This window comes from Nomascus leucogenys, chromosome 22a (assembly GCF_006542625.1).
Source record: "Nomascus leucogenys isolate Asia chromosome 22a, Asia_NLE_v1, whole genome shotgun sequence".
Lineage (NCBI taxonomy): Eukaryota > Metazoa > Chordata > Mammalia > Primates > Hylobatidae > Nomascus > Nomascus leucogenys.
Genome location: NC_044402.1, coordinates 16506129 through 16532088, shown reverse-complemented (window position 1 = coordinate 16532088; position 25960 = coordinate 16506129). Strand labels below are relative to the sequence as shown.

The following is a 25960-nucleotide window of genomic DNA, read 5'->3' as shown; positions in this document are numbered from 1 at the left end:
TGCATCACAAAATCATGGTGGGCCAGTGCTCTTAGAGGCAGCAACACCCTGGAGCAGTGGTGTTTGCCTGGCTTTTCTATGGGGGGTGAGGAGGAGGCTGAGCCAGGTGACCCTCAGCCTCCCACCTCCCTTAGTTTACTGACAATGGAAAACAGTTCTAATTTCATGTTCTATATTATTTCAACCCCCTGGAAGGGAGGAGGAGAGGAAAGGGGAAAGAAAGCTTCACAACCACAAATGGAGTGCCAAGTTTATGAATTCTCTTGGAATGGGCAAATCTGAGTAAATCCCTGTCACTGATAGGGAGATGATGATGATGACAGTGATGATGATGCCACCTTTCCTCCACAGATCTCTGGTGAGGCTCAACTGAAGGCATACAGGTATGTGCCAAGCTCCATGCCTGGAACACAACAGGCCAGGTTAATAAACGGTAGTCATTGTGATACTACCTGGACCACTGAAGTCCCAGAAAACACCTACATCTTATTTTCTAAAGTGTAAGCAGCTTTTTTCAGAAGATAAATGTAACTAACAGTTACAGTGGTCCCAATTAAAGATATATTCAATGTGCTTTACCTTCAAATGTCTTCTTCACATGACACTATACCTTTCCCATCTATGTAGCTTCTTCTAAACCACATTTGTGAAATGGGTTAAAACGAGTATGAAGGTTCTCCCTTGGGAATGTGCCCAGGTCTCTTCCTCTTTTGGGGTCCTATCAGGCTCATTCGTCCACACCCTCTTTCCTTACTAGGCTCACTTCCTCGTGAGCTTCACCTCTCACATGCTTGGTTATCCCCTGATCACGAACAACTCACCAACTCTGTGTTTCCAGCTCTGGCCACGTGCCTAGCTTAGTTAGCTGTTTCTCACTGCCTAAAACAGAGAGCATCAAGCCTGTCTATACAACAGAATCACCTGGTGGCTTTGAAGACTACAGATTCTGGGCTGGACCTCAGACCCAGTCACTCAGAGACAAGAAGGCAATGTCCCTGGAACTATCACTGAATAATTGACTTCTACATGTCTGTTGCATTGCTTTGCCTAGAGAGATATTACAGGAAACTGCCTTTGAAACCAGGCATATTATTAAGGATGTGTCTTGCTGTATGACTGATGATCTCTCTCTATGAGAATCTACAGGACAAACATCTCTCAGGTTTTAGTATTACAGACCTCTGTGTTTCTCTTGGGTAATGAGTCAGTTTTAATCTTCTGAACATTTAAACCATTCAAATGATCATGTTTCCCTCTTTGCTCTGGTCACTAGGAAGCTCAGAGCCAAATTCATGACTGATCCCACTCCTAAACAAATACCTAGAACTTACAATATTAATTTTGTATATTAATGTTATCCCCTAACTTTATCTTGGGTTTCTTACCTTTATTTTCCCTTTGTTATAATTTCTGCACTTCCTTTAAAAAATAAAATAAAATAAAAAATAAAACCTCTAGGTATACAGCACTTTTGTAGGCCACTGCAAATTCTTTTTGGAACTAGGTGGGATACGTTAGACAAATTAATTAAATATAGTCATTGACATGCAGCCTCTCACAGCAGAGCAGCTCTAAAGCAGATGGTAGTGAGCACCAAGGTACAGGCCAGGGCTCAGCAGAAACTAACAGGCTTTGGGGTCAACTCCCCCGACAGAAACCTTCCTTCCAGCTTTGTTTGTCACAGAACATCTGGAAGCCTATCTGAACTGCATATTAAATATGTTTTAAGATTATGAAAAGACTTAAGTGAAATAAAAACAGCTACACACATTCAACCTCTGGAATCGGTTCTGAATCTACTCTCAACCAGAATATCCACAGACAGAACTTCTAAAATGCTGGTCCTTATGGAACAGACCAGGTCAGTCTATGGGATTCTCTACAAGTAACAGCAGATAGGGGAAGTCCGCAGCCTCGTGTCGGGCAGTGAGTGGATCATTTAGAACACCTGAAAAGTATTCCAGTTGTTAAACAACACGTAATGATTTTGATAATCCTGAGAACTCCAAATAGCTCACTGGTCCTCACCCTGCACACTAGGTGCTTACATAACTGCTCCTCCACAGTTTTAATCTGAACTAACTCCCCAAATACTACCTGTTCCCAAATGTGATCAATAAGTTCATAATCTGCCACTGAATTGCTTTCCCTTTTCTGTACGGGGATCTGCTCTCCCGGGCACGAAGCTGGGATCACTCCCGATGAGGCCAGGTCTCTGGGAGAGCCTGACCACTGCGGCAGCCTGCACCAGAGCTCTGGGCTGGCACCCCTGTGCTCCTGGCAATCAGCAAGAGAAGAGGGGCCCTCTCTTCCTAGCACTAACCCAGCTCATCTGTATCAGGTGGGAGGGAACCAGCCAAAGGCTGGCACAGCCTGGGTGCAGCCCACTTTGTCCCCAGGGTCATGTGTACGGCAATGGGCCTGATGGCCGACTTGCTATTAGTTGTTATTTCTTTCGCGTAACAGCTTAAGGATATGGATTGTATTTATTTAAAGATTAGAATGCTCCGGCACAGGCAGCTAGGCTCAAAGAGGGGCCCAACTGAAAGCTTCCCTACCCCCTAATATTTAAGCAGCCCAAGTGTCGGAATCACTCTGCCATTTGTATGTTTGCATGCACTGCTCAGATTTTTAAAGATCTTAACTAACCTTTAACATTACCCTAATGACATAAACGAGCAGCTATAACATTTAGTTTTGTTCTTTTATGTATTTTAGTTGTGTAACCAATATATTTTTATCATGGCAAGTATAAAATTCATTAAAAACTATCCACACAATTCCACAGCTCAAAATAATCCCAATTGACATTTTAGCATATGTAAATTGCTCAGTCTTCTACCTGTGTTTGTGTGTGTGCATGTGTGTGCACGATCTTGAACCACGGGTTGAGCCTTGGGTTGGGCTGACCCTGGGCTGGGGTCATCCTCAGTCAAACTCTGGACTATGCACATAGCAGTGGGTTGGGGCCAAGTCCAGGCAGGCCTGGCTGGGGCCTGCAACGTCCGAAAAGGAACCTAAAAGGAGAGAGACCCACCAAACGGTTCAGTGGTAGCTTCGAGGTGTGGAGTGCTTTCCTGTATGGCAAGCATGGGAGCAACACCACTGAAGTCTTCCCTGAGATCTATCATTGTGGGTCTGACTTCCCAACTCATAGATAGAGACACTGAGACCCAGAAAGACATACGTGCTGCTAGCAAGTAGAAACGCTGGGACTCAAGGCCGGGTCTGGGCCCAGTATGAGAAAGAAGTTTCAGCTGTACATTCCTGCTTTCATTACCATATATACTGCAGTTTGGGTTTCTTTTCTACCTTTCCATATTTCTGAATATATTAAGAAGAGAAAGAGGGCCGGCAGTGGTCGCTCACGCCTGTAATCCCAGCACTTTGGGAGGCTGAGGTGGGTAGATCGCCTGAAGTCAGGAGTTCAACACCAGACTAGCCACCAGGGTGAAACCCTGTCTGTACTAAAAATACAAAAATTAGGCCGGGCACGGTGGCTCACGCCTGTAATGCCAGCATTTTGGGAGGCTAAGGCAGGCAGATTACGAGGTCAGGAGATCGAGACCATCCTGGCTAACACGATGAAACCCCGTCTCTACTAAAAATACAAAAATTAGCTGGGCGTGGTGGCAGGCGCCTGTAGTCCCAGCTAGTCGGGAGGCTGAGGCAGGAGAATGGCATGAACCTGGGAGGTGGAGCTTGCAGTGAACCGAGATCGCGTCACTGCACTCCAGCCTGGGTGACAGAGCGAGACTCCGTCTCAAAAAACAAAACAAAATTAGCCAGGTGTGGTGGTGGGCACCTGTAGTCCCAGCTACTCGGGAGGCTGAGGCAAGAGAATTACTTGAACCCAGGAGGCAGAGGTTGCAGTGAGCCGAGATCGTGCACTGCACTCCAGCCTGGGTGACAGAGTGAGACCCTGTCTCAAAAAAAAAAAGAAGAAGAAGAAGAAGGAGAAGAGAAGGAGAGTTTACTCCAGTCTGATGGCTGGAAAAGAGAGCTGGACTGACCTGAGAAGGGGCAGGTTAATCCACCAGTTTGCCTGTGACTCAAGGCAAGCCCTGACTCTGGGCCCAGATTACTTGTCTATTCATTGAGGATGGGGCCAGCTAGGTATCTAAGAAACCTCCTAGTTCTGAAATGCTATGATTTAACTTAGTCCCTGCACACACACAAATATACAAACTGGAGGTCAGTGTGATCTGTGGCACTTTGCTGCTATCACAAAAATAATGATCCCAGACACATAGGAAATACTATTTAAACTACCTTGTTCCAAGAAAACAGTAAGCAAGGAGCTTAGACATTGGAGAGAGGAAATGATGAACTAGAACAGGGAAAATATGCTAAAGAGAAAGAATTCAAGAATTAAACTAGTCAAAATCAGGACATGTGGGTACCTAACCTTAACTAAAAAAAGAAAATATTGTCTTAACTCTTTTGGGAAAACAAATACAGACATATCTGAGATTCCCTGTGCCCCTGAATATGGGGCTAACAGAGTCTTCGGTTCAGAAACACTCTCAAGATAAAATCTATGTCGGAGTATTAATATTAAAATGATGCTGATTTTTTTTATTACAACACATTCTTAAGACATTTGGAAACCTAAGAGGCAGCATTAACCACTTAGTATTTACAAAGGGCTGATGTATGGAGACTTTCAGTTTAATTGGAGATAACAAATGGTTCACTGATCTGACAGGCAACCTTAATCATTTCAACAAATTCTGCAGAGAAAGAGGATTCTTTTCAAAGTGAACCTCTAAGGTATTGGCATAATTATATATGTTTCCCGATTAAAAAGATCTTGGCTATTCCATATTCCACTGGAAATTACAAATCGCAGTGAAATTGGCCTGCTTGTTTTTAAATCTCCAAAGTTTTCAAGCACAGTGTTTTCTGCCTAGAAAAACGCTTGCTATGAAGTTTCAAGGTTTAAACAATAGTTTATAAAACAATTACTTCACCGACATACTTAACCATCAAGATGCTATGGTGGAAAGAGAAACCACTTTTGTCTACATAAAATTTTAAAGCTTATATAATTTGCCAATGTGTTTTGGCAAAGGCCTTCTCAAGTTTTTGCTGAAGGGTTTTCATTTTCCTAATTTTACTTATAGTCACTTAAGTTCATCTTAACTTACATTTGTGAACCTAACTCTCTGGAAATGAATTTTTAAAGAAAACAAAAAACCAACCCATTCTTGGGAGAGACTGACATTTCTGTAATCTTTGCCAGCTGGAATGTTCAAAATGGAATCTAAATATTGTATTAACAACATCGATAACAAGCAGGTTTGGAGAGACTTTATAAAATATGCTTGAATTGTGATAAAAATTCTTGTTACTTTGTGTTTCGTTCAGCTCTAAATTACCACATTGATTTGATAAAATCTATGACAATCCTATTTTTTAATCATGTAAGAATTCTGAGGTTCACTACATGTACATAATAAAAATCTGAAATCAAATAGGTGTAATGAAATTGCAGCCGCCCAATCATTTTTGAAACTTTCTATCGGAATAACGTATGTCCAGCAAAGTCCTTGTATGTGTACAGCTCAGTGAATTTTCCCAATTTACCATGTAATTGCCAGGGTGGTGCCTCATGCCTGTAATCCCAGCACTTTGGGAGACCGAGGCGGGGGGATCACCTGAAGTCAGGAGTTTGAGACCAGCCTGACCAACATGGTGAAACCCTGTCTCTACTAAAAAATACAAAAATCAGCTGGCATGGTGGCGGGCACCTGTAGTCCCAGCTACTTGGGAGGCTGAGGCAGGAGAATCTCGCTTGAACCTGGGATGCAGAGGTTGCAGTGAGCCGAGATCGCACCATTGCATTCCAGCCTGGGCAACAAGAGTGAGACTCCATCTCAAAAAAAAAAAAAAAAAAGAGAGAATTTACCACGTAATCAGCACCCAATGAACTAATAGGGGGCTCTTGGCACCTCAGGAGCCCCCTTTTTGCCCTCCCTAATCATTACCTTGCACCCTGTATTAGTCCATTTTCATGCTGCTGATAAAGACATACCCGAGACTGGGTAATTTGTAAAGAAAAAGGTTTAATGGGCTCACAGTTCCACATGGCTCAGGAGGCCTCACAATCATGGCAGAAAGCAAAAGACACATCTTACATGGCAGCAGACAAGAGAGAAATCAGAGAGCCAAGCAAAACGGGAAAACCCTTATAAAACCATCAGATCTCATGAGATTTATTCACTACCATGAGAGAACAGTATGGGGAAACCACCCCCATGATTCAATTATTTCCCACAGGGTCCCTTCCCACGGCACATGGGAATTATGGGAGCTACAGTTCAAGATGAGATTTCGGTGGGGACACAGCCAAACTATATCATATCACAAGGATAACCAGAACCTTGGCCTGTCTTTGTATACTGTCCTTGGCTGAGGCAACATCCAGCCAAGGTGATCAGATGAGAATCAGGCCCAAGAAAAGCAGGAACACCCTCAGGGTGGGCTCACAATGAAAGGGCTCCCCATGAGTTTCCACTGTCAGGAACTTGGCTATGAGGATGCTACTCAATTTCAACAAACAAGTGCCATCCACATCAGGAAGATGTTGGTATCACCTAACCCCAATAGAAACAGAATCAATTCCTTCTCAAGTAGGATTCCATGCAGCTATCTTCATCATCAAATCAAAATTCTCAATGACTTCTACATCCCCCTCCTATCACTGCTGCAATAATTCTTACTGATGATAACAGCTTCCATGTATTCATTCCTTACAAGGTGACACTGTGCTAAGAATGTACACATCTTTTCACAGATGTTCAAAGAGCATGATATTGAGTCCAATAGGCACCAGTCACTGGATTTTCCAAATAATAATTCCCTGTGTTCAAACTGCATGTCACATGCAGTTTTTGCCTTCATGATCTTATTTAGAAATTGTACTATGAAAGCTCCTGTGTGGTGGACAGGGCAGGTGTTAATAGCTTTATCAGCTAGGAATCTTTCCACCTTTAGCGATTTTTAAAAACCGAATTGAAGAGACTTTATCGCCTGTGACTGGGGAAACCAGGAATAGTGATGCCTTTCAAATGGCATTTACCAAGTCCTATTCTCTGTCCCCCAACTCAGCAACGCTGCTGGTGAAAACAGGCTTGGACAGGCTCTCCTCTGTTCACAGGTGGCTGCCGGCAGCCCCTGGGGCTACAAACAGCAGCTTTGAATCTAGCATTTCCCCAGTGTTCATTGGAAAAGGTCTGAGAATCACTGTAATCAGACCAGCCTCTATCACATGACCACCCAGAAGCACCAGTGTAGCCAGGGGAATGAGAGCGACTTAAACTAGTGGTAGAGACATCACTTGGAAGCACACAGATGAATGGACTGGGGGGGATGGAGGGCTCTCCAGCTGCAAGCCAGGGTTAATTCCCAAAAGAGGGAAAAGGAACTGTCCATTATAGCAGCATGGCCACTTTTAAAAACAAATCATAGACCCCAAAAAGGTAAAATTACACATGCAAGTATACACAGCTAGTAAGTGGAAGGTCTAAGGCCAGACTGCAGAGCTTCCTATTGGAGACTTTCAGCTTTCTTTTCATGCTAATTGCCATTATTCATGGGTGTACAGAACTGCCAAGGTCTCGGGGCATACGGTGATGTAGGTCAAGTTAAAATAATTTCCAAGAGGCTCAGAATCTTAGTTGATGATGACATTCATGCTCCCTGGTAGGATGGGAATGCCTGAAACAGCCTTAGCCAGACTTGCCTCACTGGTGGTGAAGGAGGAGTGCGGGGTGGGACACAGCTGCCCATTACTGTGGATTCATCTTAAGCAGCCAACCTTGGGATCTTCCCAAACTGCCCTTAGCAGCCAAAGTTGACCCCTACAGTCCCAGCTTTGGGATACAAGATGCTAGGACAGTTGGTAAATATATTGGTCAGTTCAGGCTGCCAGAACAAAATACTACAGACTGGGTGGTTTAAAGAACAAAAATTGATGTTCTCACAGTTCTGGAGGCTAGAAGTCCGAGATCAAAGAGCAAAGAGGTGGCATGTTTGGGTTCTCCTGAGGCTGTCTCCCCGGCTTGCAGGTAACCGACTTCTCACTGTGTCCTCACGTGGCCTTTCCTCAGTACATGTACATTCCTGGTATCTCTTCTTACAAAGACACCAGTCCTTATAAAAACTCCTCCTTTATGTCCTCATTTCATCTTAATTACCTCTTTAACGGCTCTATCTCCAAATTCAGTCACATGCGGGGCGGTGGTGGTGAAGGCTTCAACATATAAATTTCGGAGGCGGGGCGCAGTGGGGGTGGAGATGCAATTCAGTCCATAACAGTAAGTTACATACATATATTTTACAAACCTTCATAGATTTCCTACCGTGCGCTGGGTAACCTGCAAGGTGCTGGGGATAGAGATAAGAAAACTCCAGCCTCAAGGAGATTACAGTCTGGCTGGAAGACAGAAGTAATGGAATAACCAAACAATCTTAGTGGTTCCTGCCATGGCCAATGAGCTCAGATCCTGGGGGAAATAAGTAAGATGTCAGGGAAGACTCTGCTGCTTATACGAGAGGCTGCTGTTGCTGCATCTCTTAAATCTACCCTCCTGACCAGCTCGATATGGTCAACTGTGCACTTCTCCATCACAATGTCACTCCAGGCCCTAAAAACAAAAGAGATGCCATTGTATTTGCAGCAACAGCAAAAGCTCATTTGGCGAAGCTCACCCAGTAATGAGGCTCATACCAAAGGCACGAGCCATGAGTAAATGCACAGACAGCACTTGAGCATGACACGTGTGTATTTAAAAGCAAACGGGAAAAGTGATGAAGCAGGATGTGGGGAGAAAACATCACCACCTCCCTTTTAGCTAGTTTACCTTCTTCCCTACAGGAAAAAGGACAGGGAGATGAAAGAAATGTGTTTCAGGCAGTTGAGGAGCAATTCTGATAAAGGTACTGTGAGCAGGTTTGACCCTGAGGAGATGAGGGTGGCTAGACAGCGGGTTCTCGGGTTAGATGGTACAATTTAAATCTTACATTTAAATGAGGCATATACGGAAGGGCTGGGAACTAACATGGGAAACTGCTGCAGGATGGTGAGCACTGCATCACGTGATTACAATGCGCAAGTTGGCCAGGATCCCTGGCGCTGCAGTGGTCATAGCTGGGCTGACACTGGAAAGACAGGGAAGCAGCTGCCTTCGCTGGGTTAGGGGAGAGCGGCACACCAGGTAGACCAGGAAGCAGGGGCCGGAGCAGTGCTCTGGCTGGGGGAGGTGAAATGGGAGGACAAGTGAGGTAGCAGAAACTCAGATCACTATTAGTCTAGCATGCCTTTGCATTTCTCTCATTATCCAATCTACTTAGGAAAAATAATAATAATCACATCTCAAATCAGTATAATTTGAAGAGTAATTGAGTAATGAAAATCCAGTTCAGAACCAAAGATATAGCCTCTTCAATCTCACTTGCTAGTTCCCAACTTAATTTTTAAAATTAAGACACCTCTAATGAGACTCAAAATTGTTCACAATGAATCCAAAATGTAGTGAGGGGAAGATAAGATGTTAAAAGAGAAAATGTGCTCCATTTCCAAAATGATCAGAGTATGCGTGCTTGTTGGCGGTGGGGGCCATGGCAGGGGGTGAACACGGTTCTTCTCTATATAAGGCCATCTAACTATAAATGGCATTGGTTGGACATGTGAGTCAATGAACTTGGAGGAAATGGGGATTGCCTAAAATAGCATTTGTGCTATAGACCTGAATTTAGCATTTGAGGGACCTGGCTTTGAATCCTGACTCTGAAAATCCTTCATAATAATACATACACACATATACACACATGCTCATCACACTTAAACATATATGCACCTACACATACACACAGCTACACATACATACAGCTACACATTCATTTACACATATACATATATGCTGCTTGGCTTAGCCAAATGCTCGACTTTAAGCTTCTGTTTCTTCATCTGTAAGATCAGGAAGATACCACCTACCTCTCAAGAAGTAAATGAAATTACATATAAGCCAGGTCTCTGCAGCTCTAATGGGGGGGTACGTGGATGTGAGGAGTATTACTACTATGATCCTACTTTCTTTAAATCAAGTCACTGTCTCTGAAAACTCTCCAAGCTCACCTTCTATTCTCTCAAGGGACAGTCAAACCACTAAGTGGGCCTCTTAAGACAACAAAGAGGCTGAAATGACACTGACACACAGAAATCACCAATGCTGTATACTCAGTTTAACTAACACTGTTAATTAGAGACACTGTATTCATCATGACTCTCGACTGTACATAAGAAAAACCCAATTCAAGCTGGCTTAAGTATAAAGGAGAATTTATGAGCCCATCAAATCCAGCCACAGGGAGGGCAAGGAGAGAGTGGCCCCTGTCTGTGCATCTCTGTGCTGGTGCCATTTCCCATACCCCAGCGGATTCCACGTGTAGGGCATGTGAGGCCAGCACACCCTGTGGAGCTCCCAGAGCCAGGATGCGAAGCCCAGGATGGAATTCTGGCCTGGACTGGGCCACGTGCCCATCCCTCCACCAGTCGCTAAAGCCAGGGAGTTTCTGTAAGAAGCTGGCACCTCCCATTTGAAATCTATGGGAAGTGGAGGGGTGGGAGGAGAAAGCTGTCCTGACAGGGCTACTGGAACCCATACTGTCCACGTAAGCCACCACAACTTGGACCTATGACAGCTGCAAAGTTGAAAAGTGAAAACTTCATAACTGTTTTTTTTCCAGGCCATGCATGGCAAAACACAGGGACAAAAGTCTCCCAGAGCCTGAGAAATACAATACACAAATGATCAACACACAATCGACCTTTATACATGTCACAGCCTTCTTGTTTCTTATCACAACATCCTTACAAAATCCCTCAAAATGTGGGAAATGAATCCACAACTAGGACGTAGGGAGCATCTCTACTGGCAGACGTCATCAACACCAAGACCTGTGGTTCTAACTCCTCGCTGCAACGTGTGTCAAATTAGCAGGATCAGATCATCCTGATCAAGCCCCATTAGAAATCACAGCCTATGGAAAGAGGTGACAACCAATGTATGCTGTGGTGACCATGAGGTAGGGAGAAGTTCAACACAATCCCTTCAATGATTTTGTAAAGCTCCGTATCACTGCAAGTATGGCTGGCTGTCTTGCAGTCTCCCTGTGGTCTCTGAAACTAGTCTTTGCAAATGTCTTAGTCTAGTTTGCATTCTTGAAACCAAGGGGTTAATTTGATCGGATCTGCCTGTACTGCTTGCTTTTGGTCACTTGCTTTTTGTTATTTCTTTTTTCCTTTTTCCATGAAGCTGAGGCCTTGCCACTGAATGCTGGAACTTGACCTTCACTGGCTACTTTACAGATAACATTCATAGGTCACCATGGTAATGGTCCCAACAGTTGTTTTTCAGGAACTAGGGCGAACTCCTGTCCAGTTCAAACCAGTTAGGACCACTGCCCCTTCAACTGGGCCTGCGAAAGTGCCGGAGAGGTGGCCTTTTGATATTGGAGGGCCAAAAGCTCCACCCCCAGATCACGCTAATGCTGCCATTTACTGAACATACTTCCTTTGAGATGCCATGAACCCCGACTATGCTTGTGCAGAATGAACCTGTTGCTTCATTTTTTTCCCCATTGCCAATCACCTTTCCCCACAAGTTAGACCACCCTGCTTCCCTAACCCATAAATATCCCTAAGCCTTATCTTCAGGGAGGTGGATTTGAGAGCTGTTCTCCTGCCTCCTCACTTGGTACCTTTGTGAACAAATCTTTTCTCTTTTGGAAAACCCTCCATGTCACAGTGATTGATTTGCTGTGCTAAGGCAGAACGGACCTGGACCTGGCTGAAAGCATTTTAGCACAATCAGAGGGACAGATCACAAGCAATTCCAGCCCATCTCCAAGGAACTTTCTTTTTCTGTCACATTTCTGCAGGATCTTAGTCACTCAGAAGGGTCAGAAAGAATAGCCAGTCAGGACTCCTATTCCACTCCGCCCATAGCCATCCCGTGGGCATTTGCCTTATGCATCAGGAGCTTCAGAGAGACTGAAAACAGTTTGAAACATTCCTAAAGGTATCACTTCAGTTCAGCTGGAGAAGGATCTATGTTACTATAGCTTTTGCTGTTGTCTGTTGGGGGTGGAAGGTACTGAACATCTTAGGAAATTGCAGGACATCGCAGAAATGCTACCATAAGCATCATTAATTCTATTTATTGGATACTCAATCATCACCAGGCACTGTGCAGGTCTCTGTCCATACATTATCTTTTAATTCTCACAAAATCCCATGAAGTAAGTACTACTATCTATTTGACTGACTGGAAAGGAAAGGCTCAAACTCATTAGATGAGTTGCTCGAGGTCACTCGGCTGCTGGGTGGCAGAGGCTGGCCTTTGAACCTAAGGTTGGCCAGCTCCAAGGTCCATATACTTCTCTCCTAGTTATGCTGCCTCCTCTGGAGTGAAGTGTGGCAATGGCACCTGCTCTTGGAGCACCTACTAAGTGCCAGGGATGCTACACAGATCATCATCAATCCTCACAGTAATCTTGCAAGAGGGATAATTTTTCATTGTATAGTAGCTCAAAGAGGGTTAGAAAACTTCTCCAAAATCAGGTGAAAATTAGGAAGCAAGGTGTGGAATGGACTCAAGTATGCCTGACTTAAAAGCTGAGGTCATTTACCCTATGCCTGTGTGTCATGACTCACAAAGGCCAACAGGGGACCTGGGGAGAAAGATGGGCAAAGGGATGGCAGGAGAGATTCATTCTGGAAGTTCACACTTGGCACTGGTAAAGGCCTGAGGGCAGGGGCCACATTCACTCATGCATGTGCACACGCACACCCGCTCCCATGTCACGTGCACCGCAGCAGGCACTCCCCAGAAACTCTGAGCCACACCTTCTGGTTGTCAAGGGAACCAAACAAGAACACAAACTTGACCCCTTGCAGTTTATAGGTAGATGATTTTAAGTCCATGTCTGAAACTGTCATGTGAACAGCTCACTCAGAATATATTCTAAAAAGTTATTCTTCTTCATTAAAATCTCTTGGGAATTGTATAAAAATATTTCTAGACTTCCATTTACAGTTCAACAGAATTTCAAGAGGAATGACTTTTTCAATTGTATTTTAAGACTGAGCACTTTGATAAAAGCAGGCTCTGCAGTGCAATGTGATCCAAGGTTGCTTAATCTTTATATTTTATAATCTAACAGATATAATTTAATAGACTAGAAAAACATTTTTAAATGCTCAAAAATTAAATAACGAAAGATTCCTATACATGAATTATAATTGGTGTAAAATTACTTGTATCTATATCTGTCTATCTACTAATATAAAATTCACATAGACTAAAATAAAATATTCATTCTATGAAAGAATGGATGGGTTCCTCTCATTGTGTTAATCTTTGAATGACTAATTTTAGGATTTCCTTTTTTCTCTATCTAGTTTTTAAAAATCATAGAGTGAACCGTGTAGGAACCAGGAGGGAAAATGAAGCACCTTAATGACTTAAATGAAAGAAGACAAAGTTTTCATTTCCATCTTTTTCTCTTATTGTCGATTACTTATAAATATAACAGGATTCTCCCTCAGCCCTAGTCTGCAAAACACTGTAGAACATCCAATTATCTAAAGTAGAAAACTGTTTAGAAATATTTATGCCATTTTGAAATAAAGACTGGTGTGAGTCCAGGTTTCTGTGACTTAGAGCAGAACAATTGCTTCAGACCTTGTTTTTCCCATCTACAAATGGGAGTAACCATATCGAATGCATAAGGCTAGTACAAAGAAATAACGCAGGCTGGGTGCAGTGGCTCATGCCTGTAATCCCAACACTTTGGGAGGCCGAGGCGGGTGGATCACCTGAGGTCAGGAGTTCGAGACCAACCTGACCAACATGGTGAAACCCCGTCTCTACTAAAAATACAAAAAAATTACCCAGGTGTGGTGGTGGGTGCCTCTAATCCCAGCTACTTTGGGAGGCAGGAGAATTGCTTGAACCCGGGAGGCAGAGGTTGCAGTGAGCTGAGATCGCACCACTGCACTTCAGCGTGGGTGACAAGAGCGAAACTCTGTTTCAAAAAAAAAGACGTGATGGTTGCACAATGCTGCGACTATTAAATGCTACTGAACTGTACACTGTAAAATCATTAATTTTATATGAGTTTCACTTCAATTAAAAAAACTTATAGGTGTTAGACGTGGATGGTAAAATTAGGAGTAATTATATCTTTAGATTGTCTATTTTCTGTAACAAAGACATATTATTTTGGTAATAAAAGCAATAGATGTTATTTGGGGTGGGCAGGGGGGACTGACATTAGAAACAAAAATTAAGCCGGGTGTGGTGGCTCACGCCTGTAATCCCAACAGTTTGGGAGGCCGAGGTGGGCAGATCACCTGAGATCAGGAGTTTGAGACCAGCCTGGCCAACATGGTGAAAACTCTGTCTCTACTAAAAATACAAAAATTAGCTGGGCATGGTGGCGCACACCTGTAGTGCCAGCTACGCAGGAGGCTGAGGCAAGAGAATCACTTGAATTTGGGAGGCAGAAGTTGCAGTGAGCCGAGATCACGTCACTACACTCCAGCCTGGGCAACAGCGCAAGACTCTGTCTCAAAAATAAATAAATAAGTAAAAATAATCCTAATTTGAGGAGAGAGAAAGAGGCATGCTAATACAAAACCCCAGAGCCCTGAAATGTTTTGCTGAAATTGGCCTCCTATTCTTCTATGAGGGGGCTCCTGTCCCTTCCCTCTTTGTGAAACTCTGCACCTTTCATTTCAGTGATTTCCCCAGTTTCGGACTGAGCCGCTGCTTCTTCACGGCCACTGCTGTTTGCTACTACTTCTCTCACTGCTGTAAACCTAGCTCTTAAATATGGGTCAGCTCTCTGGACCCTTTTCCTCTTTTCCATTCTACACCCTCCTGCAAAGCTCATCTATGCCCGTAACCTATGCCCATAAGCTTCCTCCCCACCCTGAGTCCCCTCTTCCAAAGTCCAGCCTCAGTTTCCACCTCCTACTGAACAGTTACCCTGAAACATGAGATTAAGCCCACACACACCCCAGCAGGGACCTGGCCTGGAGGAAGCTCTTAATAAAGGCCTCAATTTCCTGACTCCTCTGTTTCTGTTCACAAAACTGCCATTTTCTCAGTGTGCATCACTGGATTTGGGTTAAAATGGTTACTATACATGGGTAGCGGGAAGAGCTGACATTAAAGTCAGACAGGAAAATACAGGATATCTGACTGGTATTTTCCCAGATTCCACACCAGGCTATAGCCACTGGGGAAGAAGGGGGGTAACTAGAGATTGGGCAAATTTGGAATCTCAAGAGATGGCAAAGATCAGAATCAACCAAAGCCTTCTTTTTAAATTGTATTTCCTTGTATTTTAAAAGTAACTTAAGACTGTGCTCTGCATGTTCTCAGTGACCACATAAAACCTTGAGAGATCAGAGCTGCAGACCAGCAGCCCTTTAAACTCACCGCTGATTTTAAGCAAAAGCAGCTAGCTGACTCTATTACTGTAGTTACAGAAATATCTTTACAAACAACTCAGTGCAGAACAATAAGACAAATGATGCCAAGAATACAGGGCCGCTCCTTGAAACCAGAGGGCCTCTGCAGGCCCAAAGAGGACAGAAGGCAATTAGGACTTAGGGGTTGGGGGGAATGGAGAGAGGTTTTCTTATTTTCCTTTTCTGTCATTGCTAATTTTTTTTAATGTGTATGCCTGAGGGTGAGAATCAGGAGATTTATGCATTAGGTGGATGCCCTCCTTTGCAAAATGGACAAAAGAGTCAGCTTGCGGAGCAGATTAGATAGAAGAGGCCAAAGAGCCCAGGGGCTTCAAGCTCCAACCAAATGGGAAAGCAATGAGTGGGCGAGGGTCAGGGCAAATCCAAACAAAACCTGGGATTCATTGGCCCTTACAGAGAGGTAAGGGGTGCCAGGACTCCAGACCAGAGGCTGTGGCCAGACACAGGAGTCTGGTAGTGACATCCTGGTCATATCAGAGGGTGACACTGAACATGGAAATCATGAGAAAGGAAGGTGTTTGGGAAAATGCTCCTTTGGAGGGTTTTGGAAGTTTTTTCAACTGGAATATACCTATGAGAATGAATGGTCAGAAACCTGAGGCATGAAACATTGAAGGCTAAAGCTGACGTCGTATGGAGCATTTGTGAGGTGTCAGGCACCAGAGTGACTGTGACATTCACAGTTCTTTAATCTTCACCAAGATTACAAAGATCACAAAGACCTTGGGCCTCAGGTTTGATTGTAAAATGGGCTTGTGAGAAACACATCTCACAGGCCCATTTTACAATCAAACCTGAGGCACAAGGTCAGAGAGCTGGTGCCTAGAGAGGGAGGGATTCAGCCCCAGTTTGATGTGATGCTAAGGTCTGTGCTCTTTCACACAGCTATGTGTGCACCTGCTGTGAATATACACTTTGAGAGTATCGAGTACAGCTTGGTACTTGTGAGCTGGGTGAACTTCTCAAGGAAGCAGTCCTATTTATGAGGAATTAAAAGTGTCTGAGATAAAGATATGCACGAATTCTCCTTCAGATTTAGGTATACATCCAACAGGCTATGGGCATCCTCAGCCTTTGCCCCATCCTGAGAACTGCCCTAACAGATGGGCAAGAGGCCTTTGAGCCAGGAAGGTGAAGAGTGCAAGGAAACCACATTCGGAGGATTTTAGCCCTATTTTCCTAAGAGTTGCAGTTTTGTAAAATATTTCAATAGCTAACCTTGATTGGGAATTTAGCACGAACTGTCCTATGTGCTTGACTAATGTGAATCCACCAAATCCTAGCCAGGACTCCAGGAGACAAGCATTGTTATGACTCCTAAAGAGAAGTTAAGCCAGCTGCCCAAGAAACCAACACAGGGTTCACTTCCAGGTTGTCCAAACCTATAATATATCGTATTGCCTCCCTAAGATCCATAGGACCTTGGAAAATCATCTTGTTTGGGGATGGGGATCTTCAGCCAGCCTTCCACCCACTCTGTCCTCTACTTGCACACACAGCAGACACAGCTGGCTGAAGGTAACACTCTTTCTCCACTGAGCCAGAACTAAGCATCAAAATCCATTCTGACCTATTTTGGGGGAAGTTGCTAGAGTGGATCAGAGCTGGTACTAGATAGGGAATCTTTGCCATCGCTGAGGTCCGCTCCTTAATTTGCAAATGAAGCGCTAGGTATGCCACGTGGCCTTTCCAAGGTCACAAAGTTTACCAAGTGAAGGGTTGAGACCAGAACCCAGGTCCCTTGACTCATAATCCAGTGTTCCTTCCACTATAACTTCCTCTTGAGCCTTTCATGGCATAAAAGACAACCAAGGTGAGGTATCTCATACATCTCAGCAGTAAAAGTTTGTAGCAGAGTTATGGGAGGGGGTAAGGGTTGTGGAGAATGGGTGATAAACGCTATTACTCCCAAGTAAGTTTGGACATGAAGCCAACCTAGAACATGGGAAACTGGTATTCCTCAAAGCAAGTCATCTAACAATCGTGTCAACTTCATGCACATTCTACGGATTGCATGTACATTGGTGCACAGGGAGGGAGAGCATGCATCTCACAGCAGAAGACCTGCTTTCCTTTAGCCCTATTTAAGCTGTGGGGGTGGGTAGGTGGGAGTCTAAGGCAACACAATCCTCCTCTGTGGGCTGAAAATGCCTTTAAGTCCTTCCATTACATTAGCTCGTCCAGTGTGAGTTGTCAGAAGCAAATGCATGGCCAGGCACAGTGGCTTAAGCATGTAATCCCAGCACTTTTGGAGGCCAAGGTGGATGGATCACGTGAGATCAAAAGTTCGAGACCAGCCTGGCCAACACAGCAAAACCCCATCTCTACTAAAAATACATAAAAATCAGCTGAGGGGGGTAGTGGATGCCTGTAATCTCAGCTACTTGGAAGGCTGAGGCAGAAGAATCACTTGAACCCGGGAGGCAGAGGTTGCAGTGAGCCAAGATCACACCACTGCACACCAGCCTGGGCGACAAGAGCGAGACTCCATCTCAACAACAACAACTACAACAACAACCAACAGAAGTGAATGGAAATCAAATATGTTAGATAATTTATTTTAATTCTACCACTGCATCCTAGGGACACAGAGTTGATAATAATTAGTGGCCCAATACTACAGTGATGGAGAAAACGAAGAGGGAAGAATGACCAGAAGGGTGTAAGGGTGTCAAGTGAGTCACTGGAAAGGTTTGTAAAACCAGTGGTTTCATCTGTGCTGACAGTGGCTGGGCTTCTTAGAGTGGGTGGGCCAAGCAGCCTTTTCCAAGAAGGGCTAGGACTCGTGGTCTGACCACAGAACGGGCTGTGAGTGGTTGAGAGGGTGGGACCTGGACATCCCCTGGGGATCTCCAGCCTAACCCAGGACTGGACACACAGAGATGTTATCACAAAGAAATGCTTGCAGGTGTGGTGGGGAGGGTAGGCCCAGGGAACACCTGCTTAGAGGAAGAGCTAGAAATAAAAGCAGGCCAAAATGGTCAGGCAGTAGCTCCTCTCTGAACAAAACCCCGTGGGGAGCCCTGAGGCCAACAGGGCCTACAAGGCCAAGAGGGCAGAAGGAGGAAATAAAATCAGCATGGCTTGTGGCAGCTTTCAGCAGAAGGCATGAAGCTACCGAGAGCAGAGGTGCCTATGTCGTTTTGGGATGAAACCATCAGAGACCAGATGAAGGGTCAGATCAGGGGTGAGGAATGTCTTTAATTATGAATCACTGACTCATTACAACAAATCATCCAAGGGTGATGTTTTAATAAAGTAACCTAATTTTAAGTTTGATGGGTGAATGGAATATGGGGGAGAGGGACAGGGAGTTTGGAAATGGGAAAATATAAAAAAGACTTTATTCTTTTCATTAACAAAATAAGCGAGATTAGTAAACGGATTAAACGAATAAAATAAAGAACACATTTCAAACACATAGAGACCATAACACAGAGACACACAGACACAAGAAGAAGGGACAGTGGGGACACCTGTCAGCTGGCCACGCCTGCAGAGCTCTGAATAAGCCACTCTTCTGTTCAGCCCGCCCTGGGTCCCCTCTGAACAATGAGCTTGTCCCCTTCTAATGCTCTGCTTGGTTTCCATTGTACAAGAACTGAAGTGCTCTCTAGCCTGCTGAAACTGTCTGTAGCAGCCTAAATGGTATTTAAAATAAAGACTGTGAACTGATGAAATGACCAATTATGTTAAGTACCCATGCCTGGTGTAATCCAAACCAAATCTTACCCCATTATCCTCGAAACCGAGAGGTGATTCAGCAGCCCCTCCTGCCAGTGATTCTGAACCAAAATACAGGCACTGCACCCGACGTCCAAGGAGGACCTCGAGAACGACCAGTTAATTCTTGCAATTGGTTTTGTGCTGGGAAAAATAAAGGTACTAAGTTTCCACTCTAAACCAAATGACGATTAGACAATGAAAACTGGTGCCCCACTGTAACTATTAGGTCATTCTGATTTTCACTTTGTTTCAGGTTTTAACTTCCATTATTTCCTCTTCAGACATTGCATTATTCTTCCCGTCGCTATCCAAAGGTGTCTATAAAGTGCTCAGGTTCCGCGCTGTTGCTCTGGTCTCTGTGAAGCTAAGTTCTCTGGTTATTTCTCTTTCTTGCAATGACTTTTTTTTTTCTATTTCCACACACCTATATCTATCTGCTTTTCTAAGGCCTTAAGTGTCAGTTCTCCCAAGAAGTGATAGCCCCTCTGCTCCCACCCTTCTGACAAAAATAGGTCTCCCTCCTCTACACAACAGGGCACCCCCACTGTATTAGTCCATTTTCATGCTGCTGATAAAGACATACTGGAGACTGGGTAATTTAAGAAAAAGAGGTTTAATGGACTCACAGTTCCACGTGGCTGGGGAGGCCTCACAATCATGGTGGAAGACAAAAGATACGTCTTACATGGCAACAGACAAGGGAGAATGAAAGCCAAGCAAAAGGGAAACCCCTTATAAAACCATCAAGTCTCGTGAGACTTACTCACTACCACGAGAACAGTATGTGGGAAACCGCCCCATGATTCAATGGTCTCCCACAACACATAGGAATTATGGGAGCTACAATTCAAGATGAGATTTGGGTGGGGGCACAGCCAAACAATATCCTACTTATTTTCCTATCCTGCATTATTGAGTCCTGGGGAGACCACTCCAAGAAGCAAGTTCTCCCCCACCCTGGTTCAATTCTGCCAGTCCTGTTAGTGATCCATAACTCATGATCCATAACCCTGGCTGGCTTCTGCTGGCCAGTCACTGGTCCCACAGCACCCTAAAGAAAGATTCCCATGTCACCCCCACGTGACCAAACTGCACCTTCTCCCCCAGCACTGAGAATTGGCATCTTTGGGGACAAGCATCCTCGTTCTACTTGCCCTCAATTCCAATGCCTGTGGCTGGAACCTATTAACAGAGTTCCCTACTGGTCTGATTATCTAGAAAAATTTCCGTCCACTTGCTATAGGGGAAAAGGAGGGGTGTGTGTATATTTTTGAAAATAGAAAGTGAGAAATCAAAAACCTGAGAAAGTGGCATTAAACAGACACATTTTTCTTCTACTTGATTCTAACCCAAACCTTCCCCTGGCATGACTGGACAGTCCCTTCTTTAGGTACTCATATCTTTATTCGTAAAATCTTGCTTGTGGGCCTTAGCAACTTTCCCATGGCCCAGAACCACCCACCAAAGGAACACAAAAATAATAATTAGGAAGAATACCCACATATTCCAAAAAAAATATTATCACAACAAAAGTGTCTCCAGAACTCTAGGGAGTGAAGAAACATCACAGAAAAAAAAAGAATGTTAACAAATCTCTGCCCACCCTCCCAAGCTCTCACCAAGATTCTTCTGATTTTCAAATATACAAAATTTTAATGCATTGCATTTAACTGGATGTGGATTCAATAAGCATCTGAAATCTGTACTAGTTTAATTCACAGTGCCTACAGCAACTGGGGGAATTTGTAACCCTATCAGGAAGAGAAAAGAAGTCTACACCCACAGGATAATCTCATACTGACATCTCTCAACTTCAGAAACCTTATCAATATTAATATTTCCCTCATGTTTTTGCCCCACAGAAACGAACAAAAAGAACTTACCTAATGCCAAAGTGAATGAATAAAAATCGTGAGAAAAGGCTCTAAGAACAAAATCTCTTTTCTCAAAATAATCCAAACCTGAATGATGTTCATATCACTGCTATAGTTCTAGAGGAAAAATGACACGCATAACTTTGAAACTCACTTGAAAAGAACCCAAAGGCTGATCCTAATCAGTTTCCACTTCTACTATCTGAAGGGAAAACAGAATAGATTTTTTTAAATTATGTGTTAATTTTTGAGAGTGGAGGGACTTCTTTTTGTTTTCTTAAACATTTAGGATATCTACAATGATTATTAAAATTAGGTTTAACCAAACTTGCCTGACTACATCTCACCTGTACGAAGCAAAAATACAAAGAAACACTTGAGTCCCCAATTTCACGGGCTATTAAAATGACAGTATGCAATTGCATGGCCTATAAATCAGCACTAAAAATGTGATGACATCTCTGACAAGGGTTTGAGCTACTACAGAAACCTGAAGATACATCTATCTCTTCTTAACCACACTTATCTTCTACTCCTTCATACATAGGGCCAGCCCTCAGCCTGTACTTTTAAGGGAAAGAGGCTAAATAGCTCTCAACCAATCAATAGACACTAAAATCCCTCACCATAAGCCCAGTGTAGTTCAAAAGCTCTTAGCACAGCCAAACCCATCCGCATTTGGCCAGTGGGACCTGTCTGACTCCTAGCCAATCAACAGAAGTAGGAGGGATAGAAAGCTCCAAGACCCCGGGAACCACTCAATTCCATTTTATTTACAGAACAGATATCCAAAATAGCAACAACCCCAAAGTAATTTCTAAAAGGATTAAAAATGAACCTCTTTGCTATTTTTTAAATCACTTATTCCTCCTTAACTTTGGCCATTTCAAAAGGAACTTAATGGCAAAAGTAGAGATGAAAGGTCATTGGAATTCCGTGAGCACACCACCTAGGGACTAGGACAAGGCAGCTGAGTTGGGCTGGACAATAGCAAGGGTGTCCCCTGTAGGTGACACTTGTGGGGACCAATGTAGGGTGACTGGACTCCGAACCTCAGAACAATCCACAGCCAACCTTCCAGGTACATGTAGATGTTGGGCAACAGCAAGAAATGCATGCACCTCCATGATGACACAAGTGCCAGAATAACCAAACACTCCTTTTTCAGCTCAAGTTTTTGAAACATGTAAAGGGGTTTGCTTTTATCAGCCTAGTTTATGTTTCTGTCACATTCTAATTACCATGTAATTCCAACGTCACCAAAGCAAGCCGAACACTTCCAGAATATGACCAGTGACGGCGGGCCAAAGAAGCAGTCCTTAGAGGCCTGGTTTCAGACTCATGATTCACAGCGACCGAGAAGCTTGAGTAGGAAGAAATATAGAGAACTGGACAAACAGACCCCACCCACAACAGTCACACTTCTCCAGAGAGCGGCCACTCCTAAACGGGACAGAACTCTCCTATTTGACACCAAGCACAAAGGAGTGATGAAAGGCGGCTGGGTGAGGAGGAGGGAGAGGAAGGGGTGTTGCTAGGGACCTACCTTGGAGAAGGGCTCCATTTCTCTTGAAGAAGGTACTGCCTGGCCAGATGGGTGGACCTGATGTGCTGAAAGAGAAGAGAAACTAGCATAAGGCCAAGTTCATCTGCACTCACACACCTGCAACCCCTCCCCACACTTCCCTCAAAACATTTCCCCAAGTATGCATGACTGACACCCTTTGAAAATGCATCCTCGAAAACCATGAGGTCTGCTTTATTGTAAACAGGTTTCATATTTCACAGTGCAGAACCTATCTGTGAGTATTCTGCTTATCATCTTGACCCTGCTCACATCTAGGCACTGAAATGACCAACAGATACACAAAATGGCAATTTCACATGGTTTAATGGCATAGCATATAACTTAAGAATATTTGCTAATCTGTTCATAATTTCATGAATGTATGTGGCGAAGAACTCCTAATCATGTTTTCTGAGACCAAGCGGGTTTTCCAACATTCCTGGTGCTACCTGCCTGCTACAAATGCAAACTTGCCTTTCTTGGCATTTCTACCACTAAATCTTTAATATATGGAGATGACCTTAATGGACTTCCTCCTTCCCCCTCTTCTCTTGTTTCATATCCTGTTTTCAATTTCTTGGCTTAAAATGTTGCACTCCATACCCTATAAAACATTTTGCAGATATGTTACCACCCACAGTGTGGTAATAGGAGAGGCAAAGAAAATAGCAAAGATCAATATATCACAAAGACACTTACTGCATTTATAGATGAGCATTTTCACTGCTTTAAGACAGCCAGTAGAAAACTTTATAACTAAGGCAGCCTTAGTAAAATGTCCTTAGAGTGGAAAGTAGGTTATATTCTAAATCAAGGATTGGTTTAGATTAATGTTAGGAAGTACTTAGTCAAAAATGTTACTACATCCAGCACAAGAGGCAGTATAAATTACTCTCACCAAAATAGTACATGACAAATTATATTGGTTAATGCATTATCAATCACCTTCAATATGAGAAAAATAAGTTCAAATAATGCATTTGTAAGTTTGGCAGAAACACACACACACACACACACACACACACACACACACACACAGAGGAATCTGAAGGGCTATATGGTGAATGCTTCACCAGTAAACCAGGGTCTCTAGTTATCTAGGACAGCAATACTGTTAGCAAGCAGAAATGCCAATGACAGTTCTGCCCACTGGAATTTCATTACCAGAAGTACAAATAGTACAGCAGGTATAGGGACACATTACATGATTGGGGAGGAGTAGGAGGGAAGAAGAAACGAGCTACAGCACAAAAATACTATCACACATCAAAATCACGTCAAATGTGCTAGAAAATACATATTATAAACCTTGATGTTAATGAAACTTTGGTTTTGTTTTGGATCCACTGAACTAAAATTAAATAAATGAGCATCACGCATCTCAGCCATGGTACTACCCGCAGCCCTGATTCGCAGCCAGGCAGTTGTAACCACAGAGTGGCCAGGAGCTACACAGGGTTACAGCAGACCGGACTGGAGTCTCAGGATGATGACACCAGCTGATTGCTCTTCCATTGGATTCCGATCTTATTCTGTTTCAGGGCACTTAAGGCTCAAAGTTGCATGAAGAATAATGTGCATTAAAATACTTAAGATTATCTTTTAACAATCCCAGCAAGCTCTCAGGACTTTACCATCTTATTTTTATAACAAAGCAAGGAACAGCAAGCTGGCTGTTCCCAATACACAATCACCTGATTTATAAAGATATTTTAAAACTGAGGACTTCATTATAGCAGAGTTGGTATTTCTAGAGAATTCAATAATTGAGTATTACTGCAGGAGCCTGAATATCTAGCTTACTTCCATCCAAATCTCTTCTTTATCCTGACCTTGATTTGGCTGAAAACTGAGTAGACATCAGGGATGGAGCAGTATGGGGAATGAAGGTTGGATAAATCCAGTGGTTTAGATAAGGAAAATTCTCTGTATGATAGAAATCTACCTAAAGATTCTTACAACATCCTTTTAATGTACTTAAATCACTGATCACCACTGTTCTATGGTCAATCTGTGGTGCTGTGGAACTTATCTGTACTCTAGTAGCGGAGAGAGACTTGGACTGACCGCCACCTTCTCTTTCCTGGCCCCTGTTGTAATTGATGAATTCACACGTGGTCTCTTTCCAGCTCGAGGTAAGTCAGCTCCTGCCATGCTAACTGCAAAGTTTTCAAGCTCCTTGGCCCATATCCACACGCTTCTTTTGGATGGTTCCTCAAAATGACGTCTTCTAACTGCTAGAAGATCCAAGGATTTATTAAACCCCTGCTGAGAATTGTGCTTGGTGTTGCGAAAGACTTGAAGGGAAAATTTAAAACCCTATTTTATGACCTCTAAGAACCTGCTGTCAAACTTACCTGGCTCCAAACTCCTCTGACTCTATCTAATGAGACCAGCCATGCCTACAGACAGATTCATGCTTATGTCTCCAGTGGCTGCAGGTTGCGAAGGCAACAAGCTTGATATTTTTTTCCCCCTCCATCTGGAGATGTCCCTGGATGATTGGCCTTTAAAGCTTAAAGTTGGTTAAAACCACACATAATACATGAAATTACTTAGAAATGTCTATTAACCACAGTAATTCAGAGATGAAAGCAGTGATGGAAGTCTTTGTGGGAGGAGTTGCAAACCACCCATCCTCAGGCAGCTCAAGAGCGGGGAGGGTGGGAGTGGTGGGTACAGGGGAAGAATGGAGTGTGCTCCATACCCAGCCATGTAAATATCACTGCCATGAGAAGTGACCATGGGGGCCCCTTTTTAACCCTGAGTGGGTTTTTTTTTTTGAGACGGAGTCCCGCTCTGTCGCCCAGGCTGGAGTGCAGTGGCGCAATCTCGGCTCACTGCAAGCTCCGCCTCCCGGGTTCACGCCATTCTCCTGCCTCAGCCTCTCGGAGTAGCTGGGACTACAGGCGCCCGCCACCACGCCCGGCTAATTTTTTTGTATTTTTGGTAGAGACAGGGTTTCACCATGGTCTCGATCTCCTGACCTCGTGATCCGCCCGCCTCGGCCTCCCAAAGTGCTGGGATTACAAGCGTGAGCCACCGCGCCCGGCCATTGAGTGGGTTTTAATCACCTTAAAATGGTGTTTGCATTGCTTGACCCTAGGATCAAGTTACCATTTACTCAGCATAGTAATCAACCCTTTTCCATGGAATCCTCTAATTCTGCAGGGTGAGCAGGGCAGAAATCACCTTCCTGTTTTTTGGGTTTTGTCTTTTTTTTTT

At 43.8% G+C, this 25960-nt stretch overlaps 1 protein-coding gene across 5 annotated transcripts in view; it reads right to left on the bottom strand.

Annotated features, from left to right (window-relative positions):
* The window catches only part of FOXN3 (forkhead box N3), a 461477-nt gene that overhangs the window by 102251 nt on the left and 333266 nt on the right, over positions 1–25960 (bottom strand). For all 5 annotated transcript variants that reach the window (XM_012498097.2, XM_030802814.1, XM_030802816.1 and 2 more), the window contains one exon: positions 22715–22779. In XM_012498097.2, coding sequence (XP_012353551.1) covers positions 22715–22779 — 65 coding nt within the window. The remainder of the gene's footprint in view (positions 1–22714; positions 22780–25960) is intronic.